This window comes from Colossoma macropomum, unplaced genomic scaffold, assembly GCF_904425465.1.
Source record: "Colossoma macropomum unplaced genomic scaffold, Colossoma_macropomum, whole genome shotgun sequence".
In the NCBI taxonomy this organism is placed as follows: Eukaryota; Metazoa; Chordata; class Actinopteri; order Characiformes; family Serrasalmidae; genus Colossoma; species Colossoma macropomum.
Genome location: NW_023494808.1, coordinates 16,632,719 through 16,650,372, shown reverse-complemented (window position 1 = coordinate 16,650,372; position 17,654 = coordinate 16,632,719). Strand labels below are relative to the sequence as shown.

At 39.9% G+C, this 17,654-nt stretch overlaps 1 protein-coding gene across 2 annotated transcripts in view; it reads right to left on the bottom strand.

The window, feature by feature from the left end:
• The window catches only part of rasa3 (RAS p21 protein activator 3), a 74,554-nt gene that overhangs the window by 43,985 nt on the left and 12,915 nt on the right, over positions 1 to 17,654 (bottom strand). For both annotated transcript variants that reach the window (XM_036557325.1, XM_036557326.1), the window contains exons 2-3: positions 8,019 to 8,136; positions 4,331 to 4,434 (exon numbers count right to left, since the gene is read on the bottom strand). In XM_036557325.1, the coding sequence (XP_036413218.1) occupies positions 4,331 to 4,434; positions 8,019 to 8,136 (222 nt within the window). The remainder of the gene's footprint in view (positions 1 to 4,330; positions 4,435 to 8,018; positions 8,137 to 17,654) is intronic.

The following is a 17,654-nucleotide window of genomic DNA, read 5'->3' as shown; positions in this document are numbered from 1 at the left end:
AATAGAAAGAACCATATAAAGTATCCATAAGTAATCCATATATATTATAGCCTGCACGTTTTCTATGTGTAACATTAATGTGATCCATACGTATTATAGTCCACATATGTAAGCATCTACATAAGTACCATTCAGTTTGAAACAAATGAGAAACATAGATTTTAAAAAGAAAAAACACTGTATATAGTCAGAAGCATTTTGCTGCTTTTTTTTTGAAGATTTTTGTCCTGAAAATATATGAAAACAAACACAGACACAGACGCGCACACACTGACACTAATGAGTACAGCTGTGGCAAATGTTTGACACATGAGTCTGCCCTCCCTTCCCCTTTCTCACTCCTGGCTCCTTCCTCTTTTCTTTACTGTTCTCTCTCTCCTCTCTCTCTCTCAATTATCCTGTCAAGCTGATTCATATTAGCCTGTACATCGCTGCATCAAGACAGGACATGAAACAATGAAATCAGAAACGTGGCGTAGCTGTTGACGGCTCTCATTTTGTGCAATATTATTATGATAAAGGTACACAAAATGTGTTGTCTTAACTGGACACACAGATGCATCTAGTTCAGGACAACTACATTCACGTATGTACACTAGAAATGCCACAACACCACTTTCTCTTTTCCGATGCCGACTGAGCCAATTGTGGCCGAGGATAAATTGATACATGAATAACTGTGATTAACAACTAAATTGTCTTTTTTGTTTATTGTATGTAACTACTACAGTACAAGCCTAAAGTGGCCGAACTGGCTAACTGTCAATTCTTAGTGCTGACAGAAACAGCTCGAGCTCAAATAAACAAACAGTATTCACTGCTGCTCTCTAAATGTGTTGTAGCACTGGTCAGGGTTTAGTCTTTTCCCACAACATCTTGGTTAATGCATTTTCTGCTTTTGTCATTTACATATATTTGCCTCAAACCAACTGATGAAATGTACCCAGTTCACATTGTGCAATGTAAACATACGATGGTGAAAGCTAACAATTCAACAAAATAACTGCCACCAGCTCAAATGACTGTAATCAGATGATTATATAATAATGGCGACAGGCCTTCTACCGTTACTGTTTTGAAATCATCGAGTATCACGCAATACTTTTTCTTTAAAAACTATTTTGCTTTAAAAGCTTTAAAAAATGAAACAGTTTACTTAAGATGAGCATCTAAAAGCAGACCATCATGTTGAAACTACTCAGACACTCTAATACCCCACAGGAAGAAATACATAGCTAACAACACCTCACAAAGTGAGTGTGTGCTATTTCAGGACAGATTTGTGACAGAATCCACCTGTTTATGTTTTTCAGATAGATAACAGCATGTCTTACAGGATATCCGATCCAGAATATTCTGCTGACATCAGCACACTAATGATACCTGGTATCAGATCAGTGATTTCTTTTTAAAGTGAAAGCCACAGTTGTGTAAAGAACGGAAAGAAGGTCAGAACTGTAATATTTCTGTATCAAATCAAGGTCACACACACACACACACACACACACACACACACACACACTGTACACACTCAAACTCTTAAAGCTACAATCTTCTTGCTCCATCTTACCAAACACTTGATATATGTCACTAATGAAAGCGACCATTTAAGAATGAACATTTTAAAATGTACACAGATTTTTCCTCTGAATGGCACTGGATCCTCTGAACTATGATGTCATTAATATGAATTTTGCTGTTGTGCACCGAACTAACATCATAGGACAGGGAACTACACAAAATACTAGCACCAGTGATTTTTGAAAATCCTATATTTTTGTCATAAAGAAACCTGGCTTAGACCCACAGTTTCTAACATGGGCATGAACTTAGTGGCCTTTTTATTTTCATTTTAAATAAAACACTTGTTAGCCACATCAGGCTCAGAGCCCCAGTGCAAAACTAAAGAAAGAAACTAGTTTTATGTATTAGCTTGGATTGTGTATTAGATCTTTTGCTGAACTTTTGCTTTAATCAAAACTGATCTAGATGCTTTTTTCAGTCTGGGTCTGTTTGAGCAAGTCTAGGCAGGGGGCTGGCTTCAGCACTGATGTCAGTGCCAGGGGAGTGCAGATAAGTAAAGAGACCTCACACACACCCAGCAGAGCGAAACAGAGCGAGACGTCTCACGCACACATACACACATACACAAACACACACTCAGGGGGCTCTAAAGCACCCTCCTGGTGGTCCCTCCACACGTGTACGCATGTTATGGCTCCAAATGGAGCATAGCTCAGCTCAGACTGGCCTTACAGTAAAGTCAGCCTTTGGGCATACACGGCTGGTTGGCTTTGACCCTCGATGTAATGATGCAAACGCAAGCGCAAGAGTTTCCACTGTGGCTCTGTGAGTGCTGTAACTACGCTAGCGTTAACCTGCCTGTCAAACATTCACACTCAAATCTCACATAATACATCATATTCTTACCAAACTAAGCCACATAACCAAGGCAAAAGAACACAGAGCACAATACCAGTAAAAAAAGTCTGGATGAATGTATGCTCCTCAGAACTCTTAAAGACAGTTTAATCTAAAGCTTAGGTATAAACGGTCGAATTTAGTTTCTGAGACAGAAATAGTGAACGAGAGCTGAAACAATTTATAAATTTATAATATATATTTCTGCGGTCATTTTATCATTTACATTTCCAAAGTGACGTCCAGCCTAGATTGAGTTATCGGCTTAACCTGGAGAGGGCAGCAATTCACTTACAGGGTCGTGCCTATGTGAGGAGATAGCGAAAGAAAAAGAACAATTACAATTAATTTTCTTTAAAATGTCCCTACCATAACTTTTCATTGGCTAACAAGCGCTCATCATATGTGTGATTTCTTCAATTCTGCTGGATTCTATATGTGCCGGCCGGGGAATCAAACCCAGGCTTTTCTACCCACTGCGCCACCATACTGACCTAAAGCAATCACAATGCATCTATAAATACGAGAAAATCACATTCAAGAATGTGATGCTATTTAGGAATGCACGATATTAAATCAAAGCAGTGTGGGCAGATATTTGCTTAAAAATGATCAACAATCAAACAAATGTTTAGATTTAACAAATTTCAACATTTTATAAATGTTTATGTATCAGCATCGGCATTTACATTGGCAGAAATGTTTACAGCAAAATTTAAAAGTTAATACGTCCTTGTGGCATGCGTCCGCCCCCTGGGCCCCGACCATGACGGCTGCGAGAGCCGACAGGAAGGCGGGGCCCGAACACCCAGCGGCGACGAACCTCGTTAAGGACGGCAGGGAGAGGGGCACGAGGGTGGAGGGGGCGGAGCGCAAAGCCCAAGCTCCGCCGAGGGATGCCAGTCACGTGAGTGACGGCAGGAGGAGGACGACGACGATGGTGCCGGCAACAAGCGGCAAGAGGGCAAGCAGCGAGTCCCGAGCTCCGCCGCCTGGGGGCGAGCTGCAAGCTGCTGAGCTGAAAGCTGGGGGCGGTGACGGGGAGGCAGAACGGCGAGCTCTCGCTCCCTCTCGGCTCAGGTGCTCACACTGCCCTTAATGAGAGCCAGCTGATTCTGATCTGGCTGGCAGCGTGAGCGCCTTTTAAAAGAGCTGAGAGGGAACAGAACTGAGGGAGAGAGAGGGACGAGCAGCAGCAAGAGAATGAAGAGCTGACCGTGAGAGACTGAAAAGTCTAGCCAGCTTAAGCCACTGAAAAGTGGCCAGCATAGTTCGGTTGTTTTGAGTTGTGTTTATTTGTTAATAAATATGGCTGCTGCAGCACTGAGCCCTGCCTCCAGCGTCCTCCTTGAGCCCGGGGTAGCACATGCGGTGCTACAGTCCTCTACTGGAACTTAAACGTTTTTTTAGCAATTTTTAAAGTACAATTTCTAATTATTTGCTGAGCTTAACACATTCGAAAAAAATAAAATAGAAAACGTGCCATAACTTTTACACAGGCCAGTTTGACAGTTTGACCAGGGGAGGGGTCCCAAACTTTTTCATATTGCTGTAACTCGCTTTGTGAACACAGGATCTTGCCTGACCGTCAGATAGAAGTATCAAAACAGAAGCTGACTTGAACTTAGAAGGCTTGTGTAACAATTTCATCACTGTTTTACAAAATAAACAGTAAAAAGTTTCATTCTTGACCATATAAAACTTTATTAACAAATATTATTGGGTATCAGAGACAAAATTTTCATATCGGTCAGGCTTGGCTTGAAAGCAGAAGTGTGTGAGCCACTGACAGGTTTCACTCTATTACTGGTCTGTTCAAATCCACTGTTACTGACCCAAACTCAGTTATCATCCAAACAGTGGTTAATGAGTGACAGATGCTGGGAGAACAGCAGTACAGAAGACTCACCAATGCTGGAGTCCCTCCTGAAGACGTCCCTGTCAAAGATGTAGAAGGAGAGGTGGCGGAAGTTGCGTGGGATTTCGCAATAGAAGTCCTCTCCATAAAACGGGCTGTGGTCAGAAGGGAACAGAGTAAAACTTTCACCATTGGTCAAAACGGACATTACAAGGTTGCTGTAATTACAACAGCAAACATGTTCAACATGCACAGGCACACAAACGCCCTGGGGAAACTAACAGTGATTACTACAGTCTGACCCAATGGAGGAACAAGCTTTCTCCCTTCATTAGCTATGTTTTCATCCACTTTCTGTGTAAACTGCAAGTGATAAAATCAATGTTTGTCTCTATTTGCTGCAGTAACAGCATTGAGGATTTGATTGCATTCAGCCACAAGAACATTAATGGTTACATAGTGATGTTGGATGATTAGTTCTGGATCACAAACGCAACTTCAACTCATCCCAAGGGTACTGGATGGAGCTCAATCACTACAGATAACACAGTTCCACTGCTCCACAGCCCAATACTGGGGGGTTTATAGCCCTCTAGCTTGTGCTTGGCACTGCATATGGTGACCTTAGGCTCATGTACAGCTGCTCCAGCTTGTCTCATTCTATTGCCAACGTTTGCCACGTTGTGAAGATCATACAAGCTGCGTGTGCAACTGAACACCTGTGTCAGGGATGTATACATACTTATGTATATGATCAGTTTTCGTCCACCACCTAGTGTAGAACAGTTTTTAAGTAGTTTAATGACTGAAGCAAATGGTCTGACAATCAGGGGACCTATACAGTTATATGCAACAGTGTAAGTGCCTCTGGTCAAATGACATGTTTTGTTGATTTTTTAAGTGAAAGTAAGTTAACACATACTCTACAGAGAACACACTTCTGCACATTTTAACGTACAATTACGGTTTATTTGCTGAATTTAATATACTGGAAAAATCCCATAAAATGTGGCCTGTGCAAAAGTTACAGCACATTTTATGTTTTATTTTTTCCAATATGTTAAACTCAGCAAACAGAGGATGTGTTAGCTTATTTTTATTTAGAAAATCAACAAAACATGATTTGCCTGAGGGTTTTCAAACTTTTGTATACAGCTATAGTTTACAGGTCTATAGCTTGACATAAAAAACAGCATTTTGGTCAATCAAAGAATTGAGAAACAGTGAGTTTCTAAACCCCACAATGTAGAATTGAGGTCTGTTTGTGATCCAATCTGATGCTTGGTGCTAAAAGCTGAAACGAGCTACTTGTTGCAGGGGAAGGGACAGATCTGAGTGTTTCTGTCTTTGCAGCTGAATTGTTGCTGAGAGCAGTAGAGCCGTTCACCTTTGGTCTATGTGTGTTTTTCTCGTTCTTTCTCTCTTTCGCTTTATTTCTTTCTTCTCTTTGGCATTAGAGTGTGAAGAAACACTGTTTGACTTGCTTGTCCTACATGATTACTGTCTGCACGATACACTCACGTGGGCAGCACTGATCACATGCGCAGAGTAGGTCTTTTTGAGGTGAAGTAAACACACCCATCTACCCCTCACCACGCGCACACACACACACACACACACACACACACACACACACACACACACTGAATAGGATTCTCATGATGAATGCCCACAAGGCATCACTACACAAAATGACCACAGTCCGCTCTTCCTGTATCCCGCGTTACATTCACCACAACAACCCCCCGACCCCCCAGACCAGGGCTGTGTTCAAAACATTGATATGTAATGTATTATGGAAAGGCTCATAGCAATACAAGTATCAGTACAGTGATGGCTGTATCAATATTTCTGAATTTAGTTTTAAACAGCACATGTAAGCGCAAGTGAATGATACTGCATTCAAGTCTGAGAAAGAATGACGCTTATATTGTCCAGCGGATAGCAAATGTGTGCTCTAACAGTTACAGAAGAGGCGGAACTGAAATGCTCTTTATTGATTTTTATTTATACGACAGGCTGGGTTGGATGATGAAAGCATTTCAATTCGGCCCCTTCTGTGCGTTGCGTGTTCACAGAGTGAAGTTCATTCATTAGTTTATCATCTGCTGTCGTGTGCATGAATGAACGGAGTATCTTTTGTTCAGGCATTTACGATCCTTCCTATTTGTGTACGAGCTTCACTTTAACAGACGTTCTTCAGTTCGTGGTAACAGTTAATTTTTCATTTGCAGCCTGCTGTGATTACCACTTAGCCATTAGCGTTTTGGTTAAGTGCTTGTAGAGCAGCTTTGTGTTGCTGGTGCTGTTAAATACAGCATGCTGTGTAGCTGTATGTGATCTTTCTTATGTGTCAGTGAATATTTTGTACAGTCATGTTCATAAAAATACACACACAGGTCCCACATGTATTATATACAGTGGCGTCCAAAAGTTTGAGACCACTGGTGGTCTATCCTGCAATTCTTCCTAATTTAATACAAAGTTTTCATTGCAAATTCTCCTATCAGCATAACAATTTGAGTAGAATCTTTAAATGTTTACATTAATTTCAGAATTTCTTTGTATTTGGTACGGTACACCCCCCTTTGCTTTAATGACAGCGTGCACTCAAGCTTGCATGGACTCCATAACTAAGTTTCACAAATTTGCTTAAATTTGAATGGTGACCTAGAAATAGTGCAGAATTTTGAATATTTCTTCTTTATTTTAAGTGTCATAACTTATCTTTTTTGCATTTTTCAAGTTTCTAAAACGTCCCCAGTTTAAATTAAGAAAAAACATATTTTTAATGTGGTCTCAGACTTTTGGACTCCACTGTACATATGTAACTAACTATATATAAGAAGAATAGTCTAAACCTGTAGCTAACAGAGTAGGTAGGGCCCAACCAAAATGGAAATTCGGCCATCGCCAAATCTGATGCGATAGCAATTTTAAGGAGCTTAAAATAACCAGTAATATATGCCAATATAATTTCAGATGGTCAAAAATTAAACTCCAAGAACCCAGATTTAACCAAAGCCTAGACTAAACAGAAGTTACAATGGTGATCACTACTGGCATTGTAATTCAAAGATTAGGCTTAATCTTTGTCTCAGAAAACAACCCTAACAGTTTTAGTTCAGCAGTTTTACTAACTGATATGATTGAGGTTTCCTAATTGTCAAAAAAGCAGAAACTAACAACATCTTAAACAATATAAAAATAAAACAAGCCACTTAAAAATAATATTTACAAGACATTACCTTAAAACTGGTCAATAACATGAACAAACAACAGTTGCCACAGTGCCCACTGTTATGTTTGACTGTTGTTCAGAATAGCATCACATTCTTATATATGGTTTTTGAATATTTTTTTAAAATTAAATTATTTTAAATATTAAAATAATATTTTAATAATATTACACTAATATTACTGTCGTTTTAATATGTTTGTTGGCAAAATTATATATATTTGATGGGCTCTAACGAAAAACACTATTTATTGTCAGGTATTTTATCAGCAGGATTTATGCTGATGCCTATAATCTGAGGGACTTTAATATTGGTTGATTTTATGGGCCAAACAATATATCAGTCGATATATGGTAAAATGTAATTTACCTTACCCTCATCTTTTCCTGATTTTCTTTCATAATCTAAACATTTATGAACAAATAAAAAGGAGTGGCCTAACTGGACTGTGTGTGAGTGAGTAACTTGGAAGATGAAGTGGAAGAAAGCAGATTTCTCACCATAAAGACTTCTCAATCATTTTAGTCCTGAAGACCTCCTCTTGGTCCAGGTTCACCGTGCAGTAGCAGTCCCTCATCTTGTTGGGCCCTGGGTATGGAGGAATATTCTTGGCTTCTCCTACAGAAGAGGAAGACAGGGAAATATCCACCTGGTCAGACAAGTGGCTCTCAAGTTTCATCATAATGTATTTCTTATTTTTTGATTTAATAACACTGTTTTCATCATGGGAAAGTAGGGTTCACAGGAACTGGACATGACCATCATGTGATTTTCCCCAGAGTGAACACAGTTCATCACCAACACCAAGTGTGAGCTGCATGCTCAACCAGTGGTTCCAACTACTGACTGCAGGCCTCTCACTCTCCTTTATACAGCCTGTGGATTCTTTTTATGATGGAGGCTCTTGAGGGAAGCTGGAGTTTTGCTCCACTTTGCTGTCGCTTTCATTAGTTTACTGATGTATCCATAACTCTCCTGCAAGCACTGTCCAGCGTAGTCTGCTCAAACTATTGTTTTAAAAGCTATTTAAAGGCTGTATTTTAATGAGAGGGCTACAATTACAGATTCTATCATCAAAATACACAGCGTGAGCAGCTTCAGCCTACACTGATAGGAAACCAGGAAAAAGCTTTAACTGAGAATAAAATACAATTTAGTACATTAATGCATTATTAACACACTGACTTTGACAGCTCTAGTATCAACATTACATGTTTATTATCTAATTAATAAACATAAAAAAGTGGGTGGCTTCATACATATGACAGATTTGAGTAAAGGATGTGTAATATTTGTAAAAATACCTGTGTGTACTCTTTAACTCTGTAAGAAAAACTCTTTTGAGCCAAAATAGAAGGCTGTCGTTTTGTTTATTTGAGGGCCAGTAAAAAAGTGTGGGCAACAACAGGACAATATTTATCATTATTGTGATATATTATGACAAAATGGTCTTTTGAGCATATTGTGTATATCATCAATACTTAAAGTACATTAACCAACTGCATGTTCTTGTTTCAAAGAGAGCATAATTAGTCCTGTTTAACTGGATTCAGTAAAGTCCAATGTGTGAAAAGTTGAATAAAAATCACTGTATTCAGTTTTTGATTATATTTTATCTATGTGGCTCTACTGGTTCTTTCTTTGCTCCAAATTATCAAACCTAACAAAAAGAAAACATTGTGAAACATATTGTGTCCCACGAAAATGTGTTGAGAATAGTGATACACAGCAGAGCAGCAGCAGAGGCAGCAATGTAGCATGTGTTTACAACAGACGTGGACTGCCGAGCAAATCTTCCAGTGCTATGAAGTCCTCAAAACAGTTGAGAGGAGTTGATGGGAACTGGCCGTGGAGAGTCAGTGTGTGAGGAATCGATGAATCATCTGCTTTTCCCACTCCAGCGTTCTGACTCAAAGCAGACGCTAACGGCCCAGTCATGGGATTCATACAACCAAACACAGGGGTGGTTAGAGTTGAAAGGGAACTATAATCAGACAAATGTTGCGAAAGTCTGGGAGCTGTGACACGTTTTTCTCTTTTTACTCTGCGCTGCTGTACAGAGAGGAATTCATAACCGCTATCACACGCTCAGACAGAGAAGAGAATCTAAGGGTCAGTACTGAAGTCTGACCCCAAAGGGCAAATAAGCCCCCACCATTCACTGGTCAGAGAACACCCTCTCATTTATTTGGTTTCCAGTCAAAACGGCCGTTAAGTACATGTTCTTCAGAAAACGTTAAACAGACAATTATGCTAAAGTATGATATCAAATCTATCAGTATTTAATTTGTACCCTATTACTTTTGTGTATCCTACTGCCTCTTTAACTCTTCCGTCCTTCCAATCTTAAAACTGACAAGGTACAGCTGAGCCCTCCAACAGAAGGTTTCCAAAGGTGTCACTGACATTATGTAACCCCTTCAAAGAGACAGTAACATTCACACAAGCATCTAAAATAGCTAAAGGGGGTATTTCTGAGGAGATTAGGGATAAGATAATCAACTTACCAAAGGAAAGAGACAGTAAAAGGAAAATTAGTGAAAAAACAGGCGTTTCCAAAAGTGGACTTCAAAAAATAATAAAAGAAACAGAAAAAGCTGGACATCTAACAACCATGCAAGACCTAGTAGGCCAGTGTCACCAACAGATGAACAGCTTTCATCTTTGAGAGATCAAGCTTCAGATCTGAAAAAATTCATGTGTTTCTGTCCATCCTTCCACTGCAAGAAGACAACTCAACACTATGGGTCTGAAAGGATGTGTAGCTGTCAGGAAGCCAAGAAAATATGCACTACAACACTGAAATTCGCCATCTGAAACAAGGAGCAAAGTTTGACTGGGGAGTCTAAACAGGACCACTGGGATTGTGAGAAGTAGCAATGCAACCAACTTCAAAGACTGAACTTTGGAGGTATAGAAAAATATGCAGATTTCTTTAAAAAACTGTAAGCAAGTCTCCCACAAAGAATAGAAGCTGTAATAAAAGCCAAGGGTAGACACAGTAAATACTGAAGAAATGATACATTTAGTTGTTGAGGCTTCTGTGTAATTCTGTTAAATATGTTTCTTGCTTTATTGAATAATGAACAACCTGTACTTTAAGGTCATGAATGGTGCTCTCAGACTTTTGCACAGCACTGTATGTGTGTGTTTGTGTGGTAACAGAAAGAATCTGTGTGGGATATTTCCTTTATGAACCCAATAGCCACAGTTATGTGCGACAACACTCCTAAGCAGAAGAATGTGGTCTGTCTGGTCACACACACACACACACACACACACACATACATACAGGGACACAATGAGATAGAACAGTTCAGGAGGAAGAACGTAACACTTTGGGAGGAAGTAAGGGTGTACTGTGGTGTGTGTGTGTGTGTGTGTGTGTGTGTGTGTGTATGTGTGTGTGTGTGTGTGTGTGAAAGCAAAACATCTTGTAAAATATTGTTCCATGTCTTCAAAAACAGAACATTTGGAGGAAATGACACTTTATTTGTCTTTAAAAGTCTCTGAACTGTACTGCTCTGGGTTACCCGAAAGCATCTAGCACAAAGAATGACTTAAATGGTAGAGCGAGCATCACACTAACACTCTCTCTACCAGCTAAACTTATCTTGAAGGGCTCATATCACAGAAAAACAAATTTCCTTTGCTTTTTGCCTTTTTTCCTTGAAAAAAAAAGAAGTTTGATATAAACACTGTTCAAGATAATGTTCACTAGCCAGTCCATGCAGTCCATAAATGGAAACTACGCAAAAACAGAACATATAGCCACCTATTCAGTCTACAGCAGGTTAGTTCTGCCCATTCATGCTGAAGTTATAAGCAGTGTTTCAGCTCTGAGTGCCACAATACAGGACAGCCAATCAGGCTGAAGCTCATTTATCTTTTATCAATTTTAAAGGCACAGTAACAAAAATAGCCTGTTTAATTTTAAGGGATAAAAAGAGGCTGGAAAATATGAACATAAAAATTAAATATGAATAAAAACACACAAACGTTTCCCCATAAGGGAAAGAATAAAATACAAAATACTTTGGGAAACCGGGCCCTATTATGTAACTACTGATGATGTATTCATGTTTTTTTTAATGTTTTATGCATAGCAAGACAACTAGGATCAACTATCTTTCTTTACTACCATTTCGTGGGCCTTCCGATCCATTATTCAGAACCCCAGTCCTGGTTTTACTTCATTTCCATCACAATGTGTCACAATATGATACAATATAATGATGCAATAAACCAGATGTAGAACAGATAAAGCTATCGGTTTCAAAGCATCTTAACCCAAAAAATAATTCTTAAGTGGGAGAGCGAGCACCTCACTGAACACTCTGTTAAGATCTGATCTTAAATGTATGAATATCGATACCATCATCACTGTATCAATACTTGTATCACCACCAGGTTATCTACCATATAGTTTCATATAAATAATTTGAACACAGCCCTATCTAGACGCAGGATTGTTCATGCTTAATTAGAGTTGAACGCTTAGTCCTTGTGAGGTCTTTAAACCTTCACATCAAGTCCATGATACTTTTGTACCATAGATTTGAAATAACTTTTAGCCTACATTTTTTTACTGTCGGTTCAAGGCAGAGAGGCAGTGCAGTGTGTTTTGAGGCAAAATAATCCCTGAAGAAGAGGTACCACAATTTTCTACAGGTATGTGCACGTTCACTGGCCATTTTATATAGTAAATAAAATGGTTATATTTATGTTGCAGACACTGTGACCCCTGGTTCCTGTCATAACCACTGTAAAGAAATCTGACTCAACAATGTACCACTTCACATCAAACCCCTCTGAATGACTTTGTTTATATCTCAAAGACTGAACTTTGCAAAGACTTTGGTGTGGATTTCCCCTTTAAGGCTTTGTCATCTTCTTTGGTTAAAACTGAAAGTATCATAGAAATACTGAAATACACTGTACTTGTGGAATTCACATGTTTTGTCTGTGTGTGTGTGTGTGTGTGTATGTGCATGTGTGTGTGTATGTGTGTTCCCACAATGCACCAGCAGGCCTGTCCAACTGCAGCCCCTAAAGCAAAATAACCATCACAGTAACACTCCCAGCAAAAGCCTCTAGTGAAATTACAGTTATTTAAAGAAGTAGTTCAACATTTTGGTAATTAAACCCTTTTTTTTACTGGCACCGTTTAGCCTAGTTCATCGTAATGACCTGAAATCTCCAGGCTCTGATAGCTGGCTCCTCTCAAAAGCAGACGAGCCTCCTCAAAGCTCAAGGGGAGTTTTTGAAGTCAGCTGTAGCATCGCAAAGCTTTATATGGAATTTAGTTTCAAAACATTTAAAAGCCTGCCCTGGAATCACTGCAGCCGGCAATTAAACACTGTAGGCCTACAACAGCATATAAACAGCTCAGTACAAATCCAGTGCAGAAAGAGTTTGGCGAATAATCAAATTTACACAATTTCCCTCTGGCCCCAAAGGTAGTCAATCAGCCAAGACATGTTTGGTGTTTGAAGTTTGCCTCTTTAGTTTTGCACTGGAGCCATGAAGATAATGTAGCTAACAACTGATACAAGTTTACCCTACACCATTAGCATCATGCAAATTACACAGCTAAAAAGATCACACACAGAAGTATGTCTCGCAGCTAAAAACAGCTTGAATTTTGCTCACACTCATCTACAGAATACGGTATGTATTCTCTTACATATATATATATATATATATACATATATATCTCTTATTTATATGCCCAAATTTTTATGTCCAAATTTACACTGCAGTTCGATGACAGAAGGAAACAGTACAGGCTGACTGCAGTCTCCAATGCAATGGTTAAAAAAATGCATCTCCTTCATTTTGTCCTGCCAGTTGAACAGCTGGTTTGATAGGGTTAACCATTAACACTGCTTTGCTGATACAGGTGAATAAATTATCTCATGATGTGCCCTAAGGGGTTATGGAAGCTGAGGATGTTTGGAGTTAGGAGTGACATTTTGTGTACCTTTTATTATGCATTTAGTGAGAATATATTGTTTTTCTACTAAAAAAAGCAAATGACATTCTGAACGATCCCTGTCACGTTCTGCATTCTTGTTTCGAATGGATTCCTTCAGGCCAACGCCTCTGTGGGTATCAGTGCAGAACTGCAACAAGTCTCTTAAACGGGGGTGATATTTCCTTGAGCTGATGCATTATGAAGGACTACTGAATGACTAAATGATCAATGATTGTGTTTGATACAGCGTAGTGTGTTTTTGTGTATGTTCCATGCCTGCCATCTAAATTGACCTGTGAGATAAATAAAGTAAATAGTGCAGCACAGTATATGAAACGTTGAACGGGAATCACAGTATTCATAGTTTTTGATAGTATTTTAAAACATGCCACGACAGGTTCGGGTTTTATGTTCCAACTGCATGAATCATTACGAGAAGAGCACGATTAGTCCCTTTTAATTGGATTCAACACAGCCCAGTGTGTAAAATGCTGAATAAAAATAACTCTACTCAGAGATTTTGATGACAGTGCATTGCGTCTGTCTGTCAAAATATCATGATACATAACTGTGTATTGTGAAATTGTCTTATTGTGATATGATATTCACCCATCTCGCCCATCATGCCCACTCCAACGACAGATGACCACACACACACACTTTATCTAAGCCGCTTATCCTTCTGGATTGAAGTGGGTGCTGGAGCCTATCCCACTGGTCATTGGGTTGAAGGCAGGAAACAACCTGGACTGGTTGCCAGTCTATTGCACGGCAGACACGACAGATGACCATTATGGCAAAAATGAAACACACTTTTCTCTGTAATCCAAATGTGGTGGATCAGCCAAAACATGCTGGTGTCCAAAGTTGAATTAAAAGCCTAAATTTTGTTTGGCTACTTTTGTGTGTCAAAAACTATATGAGTAACCCATTTGAGATTAAATCATAATTCAATGCAATCTGTGAGTGATGATTTAGTCGTACAGTTTGCATGATCCAAACTGGTGCTCATAAGCTTTATTCATTAGCTACATTAGACTTGAAGCTCCAATGTAAAATTAAGCAGGCAAACTTGGCTGATCATCTACATGCACAGGGAAACTGTGCATATTTGATTTATGGCCGAGCCATCATTTTAACATCTGCAGCGTCAGCTGAGGAGAAACTGCACCGGTTGCAGTGATGGAGCCACAAGCGGATCAGGGTTATGGTGACATCAGGCCAGCAGAGGATCTAGAACCCTCTTCTTCATTTCCTGTCCACCCTCCCCACTCGTGCATATAATCACACAGATCCTGATTGGATTACACCTTTCAGGTCGGCCCAGAGACCACGGCATCATGGGATTACCAGAGTGCACGCTGTGTGTGTATCACATTGAGAAAACTACAGTGCGCCCAGCAGTGACGACACACGCTGTGATCTATTCAGCCACAAAGCAGACCAAGATGACTATGAGTTAAACACACGTCCACTTACACAAACACACACACACACTAACTATTCTGAGCAAACTGAAGTCAGCCGCGTCAAGACTCCACACCACAGGAAAACACCACAACAGGAAGCACAACCCTCTGTGCCCTCGTATCTGTTTCCCTTCTCTTTCCCAACAGAGAGACAGTGAGAGGGAGAGAGAGAGATAAAGAGAGAGAAGAAAGACAGAAGAAAGAGAAAGAGTCTGGAATGAAAAAGAGAAAGTCGGGAGGGGTATAGGAGAAGGACAGAGAGAGAGAGAGAGAGAGAGAGACAGAGGTAGTGGTGGGGCAGTCTGAAAGTGTGTCTTGTTTGCAGGTCATATTGTGTCTGTGTCTGTGTGTGTGTGTGTGTAAGTTCTCCTACAGTGTGTGTTTTCTTTCTCGGTGTGCATTCAGACACTATCAGCTCCTCTTTTCTGTGTTTGGCTTTCAATTACCTGCAATGCAAAAGCCTGACAAGATCATGCTGTGTGCGCGTGTGTGCATAATGTATACCTGAAAAGTGTCGCACTGAATTTACTTAATTTAAATGTGTCAAATAATTCTGCATGAATAAAACATGTTACATTGCAGTGTTGTCTTTCAGTTTATTTACTTTAGGTAATTACTGTGGTGATATAGAATACAGACCTTCATTTGGGCGGAAATAGTCCATACATTTAAATCAAGTAGGCCTACAGAGAAAAAGCAGCCGTTGTAAAAGGACAGCAGAGATGGCTGGTGAGGAACCATAGTTTTCCAGCAGAACGTTGCCCAGAGCATCACATTTCCTCCACTGGTTTGTCTTCTTCCCACAGTGCATCCTGGTGCCATCACTTGCCCAGATAAACAAGACAGACATATTTGACCATGTGATGGAACAATAACACGACTCATCAGACCAGAAAACCTTCTTCCACTGCTCCAAGGTCCAGTTCCAACACTCGCATGCCCACTGTATGCACTTTCGATGGTGGACAGGAGTTAGCTGACTGGTCTCTGGCTACACAGCCCCATACAGAGCAGGGTGCAAGGCACCCATAACCATCATTAAAAGCTTTTGTGACTTGAGCCTTGAGCGCCCAACATTCTGTTGCCAGTTTACAGTTTGTCCCTCCTCGGATGACTGTCGGTAGAAACTTACCACTGCTGACTGGGAGCACTCCAACCCAGACTTCTCAAAGTTGCTCAGGTATTCAGGCCTGCTCATTTCTCTCACATACACCACGTTGACTGTTTGCTTCCTGTCTAATATATCCCAGACCTTGATATGCAGCGTTGTTGTGAGATAATCAACATTATTTGCTTCATTCATCATAATGTCATAATGTTTTGGCTCACTAGTGTTTACAGGGGACTAACAGAGAAACAGATGGACTACAATCTGTAATTGCAGAACTACAAAGTGCATTTATATGGTAAGTGGAGCTGATAAAACAGACAATGAGTGTAGAAACAAGGTAGGTGTACTTAATAAAGTTGTTATACATATACTATCGGAATTTTTAGCCCCTAAAATCGGTATCAGCATCACCCACAAGATGTTCGTATCAGTCGAGCCCTGAGGGAAATGTCTGACTTGAGGTGCAAGAGAGATCTGACAGGCGTACGGGAGCTGTTCTCTCACTGCCCTGGCAGAACACACACTGAAAATAAGGCCTCAGCAACCACACTGAGTGTGTGTGTGTGTGTGTGTGTGTGTGTGTGTGTGTGTGCGCGCACTGCAAAAAAGAAAGAAAATATATGCTTCCTCTGCAATCTGTCATCTCTCCTTATAAAACCAACTTCTAATCCTCTTCATCCTCTTTCATTCCCTCTCTCACTCTCACATCACTTTAGATCTGACTCACTTCTTACACCTCTCTCTCTCTCCATGTCTCTCTAGCACTCTCTCCCTTTTTTCAACCTCTGCAGCTGTTGTCTGTCTATTCCTCTTTCAATTGCACTCTTTCTATCCTTTTCCCCCCGAGGGTTCGTCTGACTCATTCAAATCTCCTTTCATCAAATCAAGAGGGAAAAAATTAACTAAAAGAGCTTTCATTATGATTAAGTCCCTTTTCAGGAAATTACATGTCGCGGTTAATGTGGTTGTGTAAAACGACAGCCTGTTACAAGTGTCTACATATATTGCAATTTAAGTATTTTTTGCGCAAGTTCAAAAAACAGATCAGTAAAAAATCTAATTTATGTTTTTTCTCAGCCACAAGAAATTTGGGGTCTGAAGTTTGTTTCTTTAGTTTTTCACTGGAGCTACGAGGCTAATGTAGCTAACAAGTGAATGAGCCACCAGGTTACCATTGTGCAAACTGCAATCTTGAATCATCACACACTTGCCTTAAAGTCTCTGTCTACTTATTTTTCTGATCTTCTTCTAACTATAATCAATAGTTTTTGTGATGTTTGTACTATAAACCGGTAGAAAAAGAATGAAGTTAGTCTGTTCTGTTGACAGATTTTTGAAATTAAGCTTCTCTGAAATTTTCTTATATCAGACATGAAATGTGATCTAAGTTTGAGTTCGCTGCAAAATGGAAATAGATCTCTGAAACGATTTTGCAGCTTGTTCTTTGTTTTACATTTTTAACTCACCATTCAGAGACGGGCTGAGAAGAGCAAAATGGTCTATTTTTCTGTGGGGGGCTCAAACATGAGGACTGAACTACTGCCACTGGGAGATGCCACTGTCAATCATTCTGCATTCA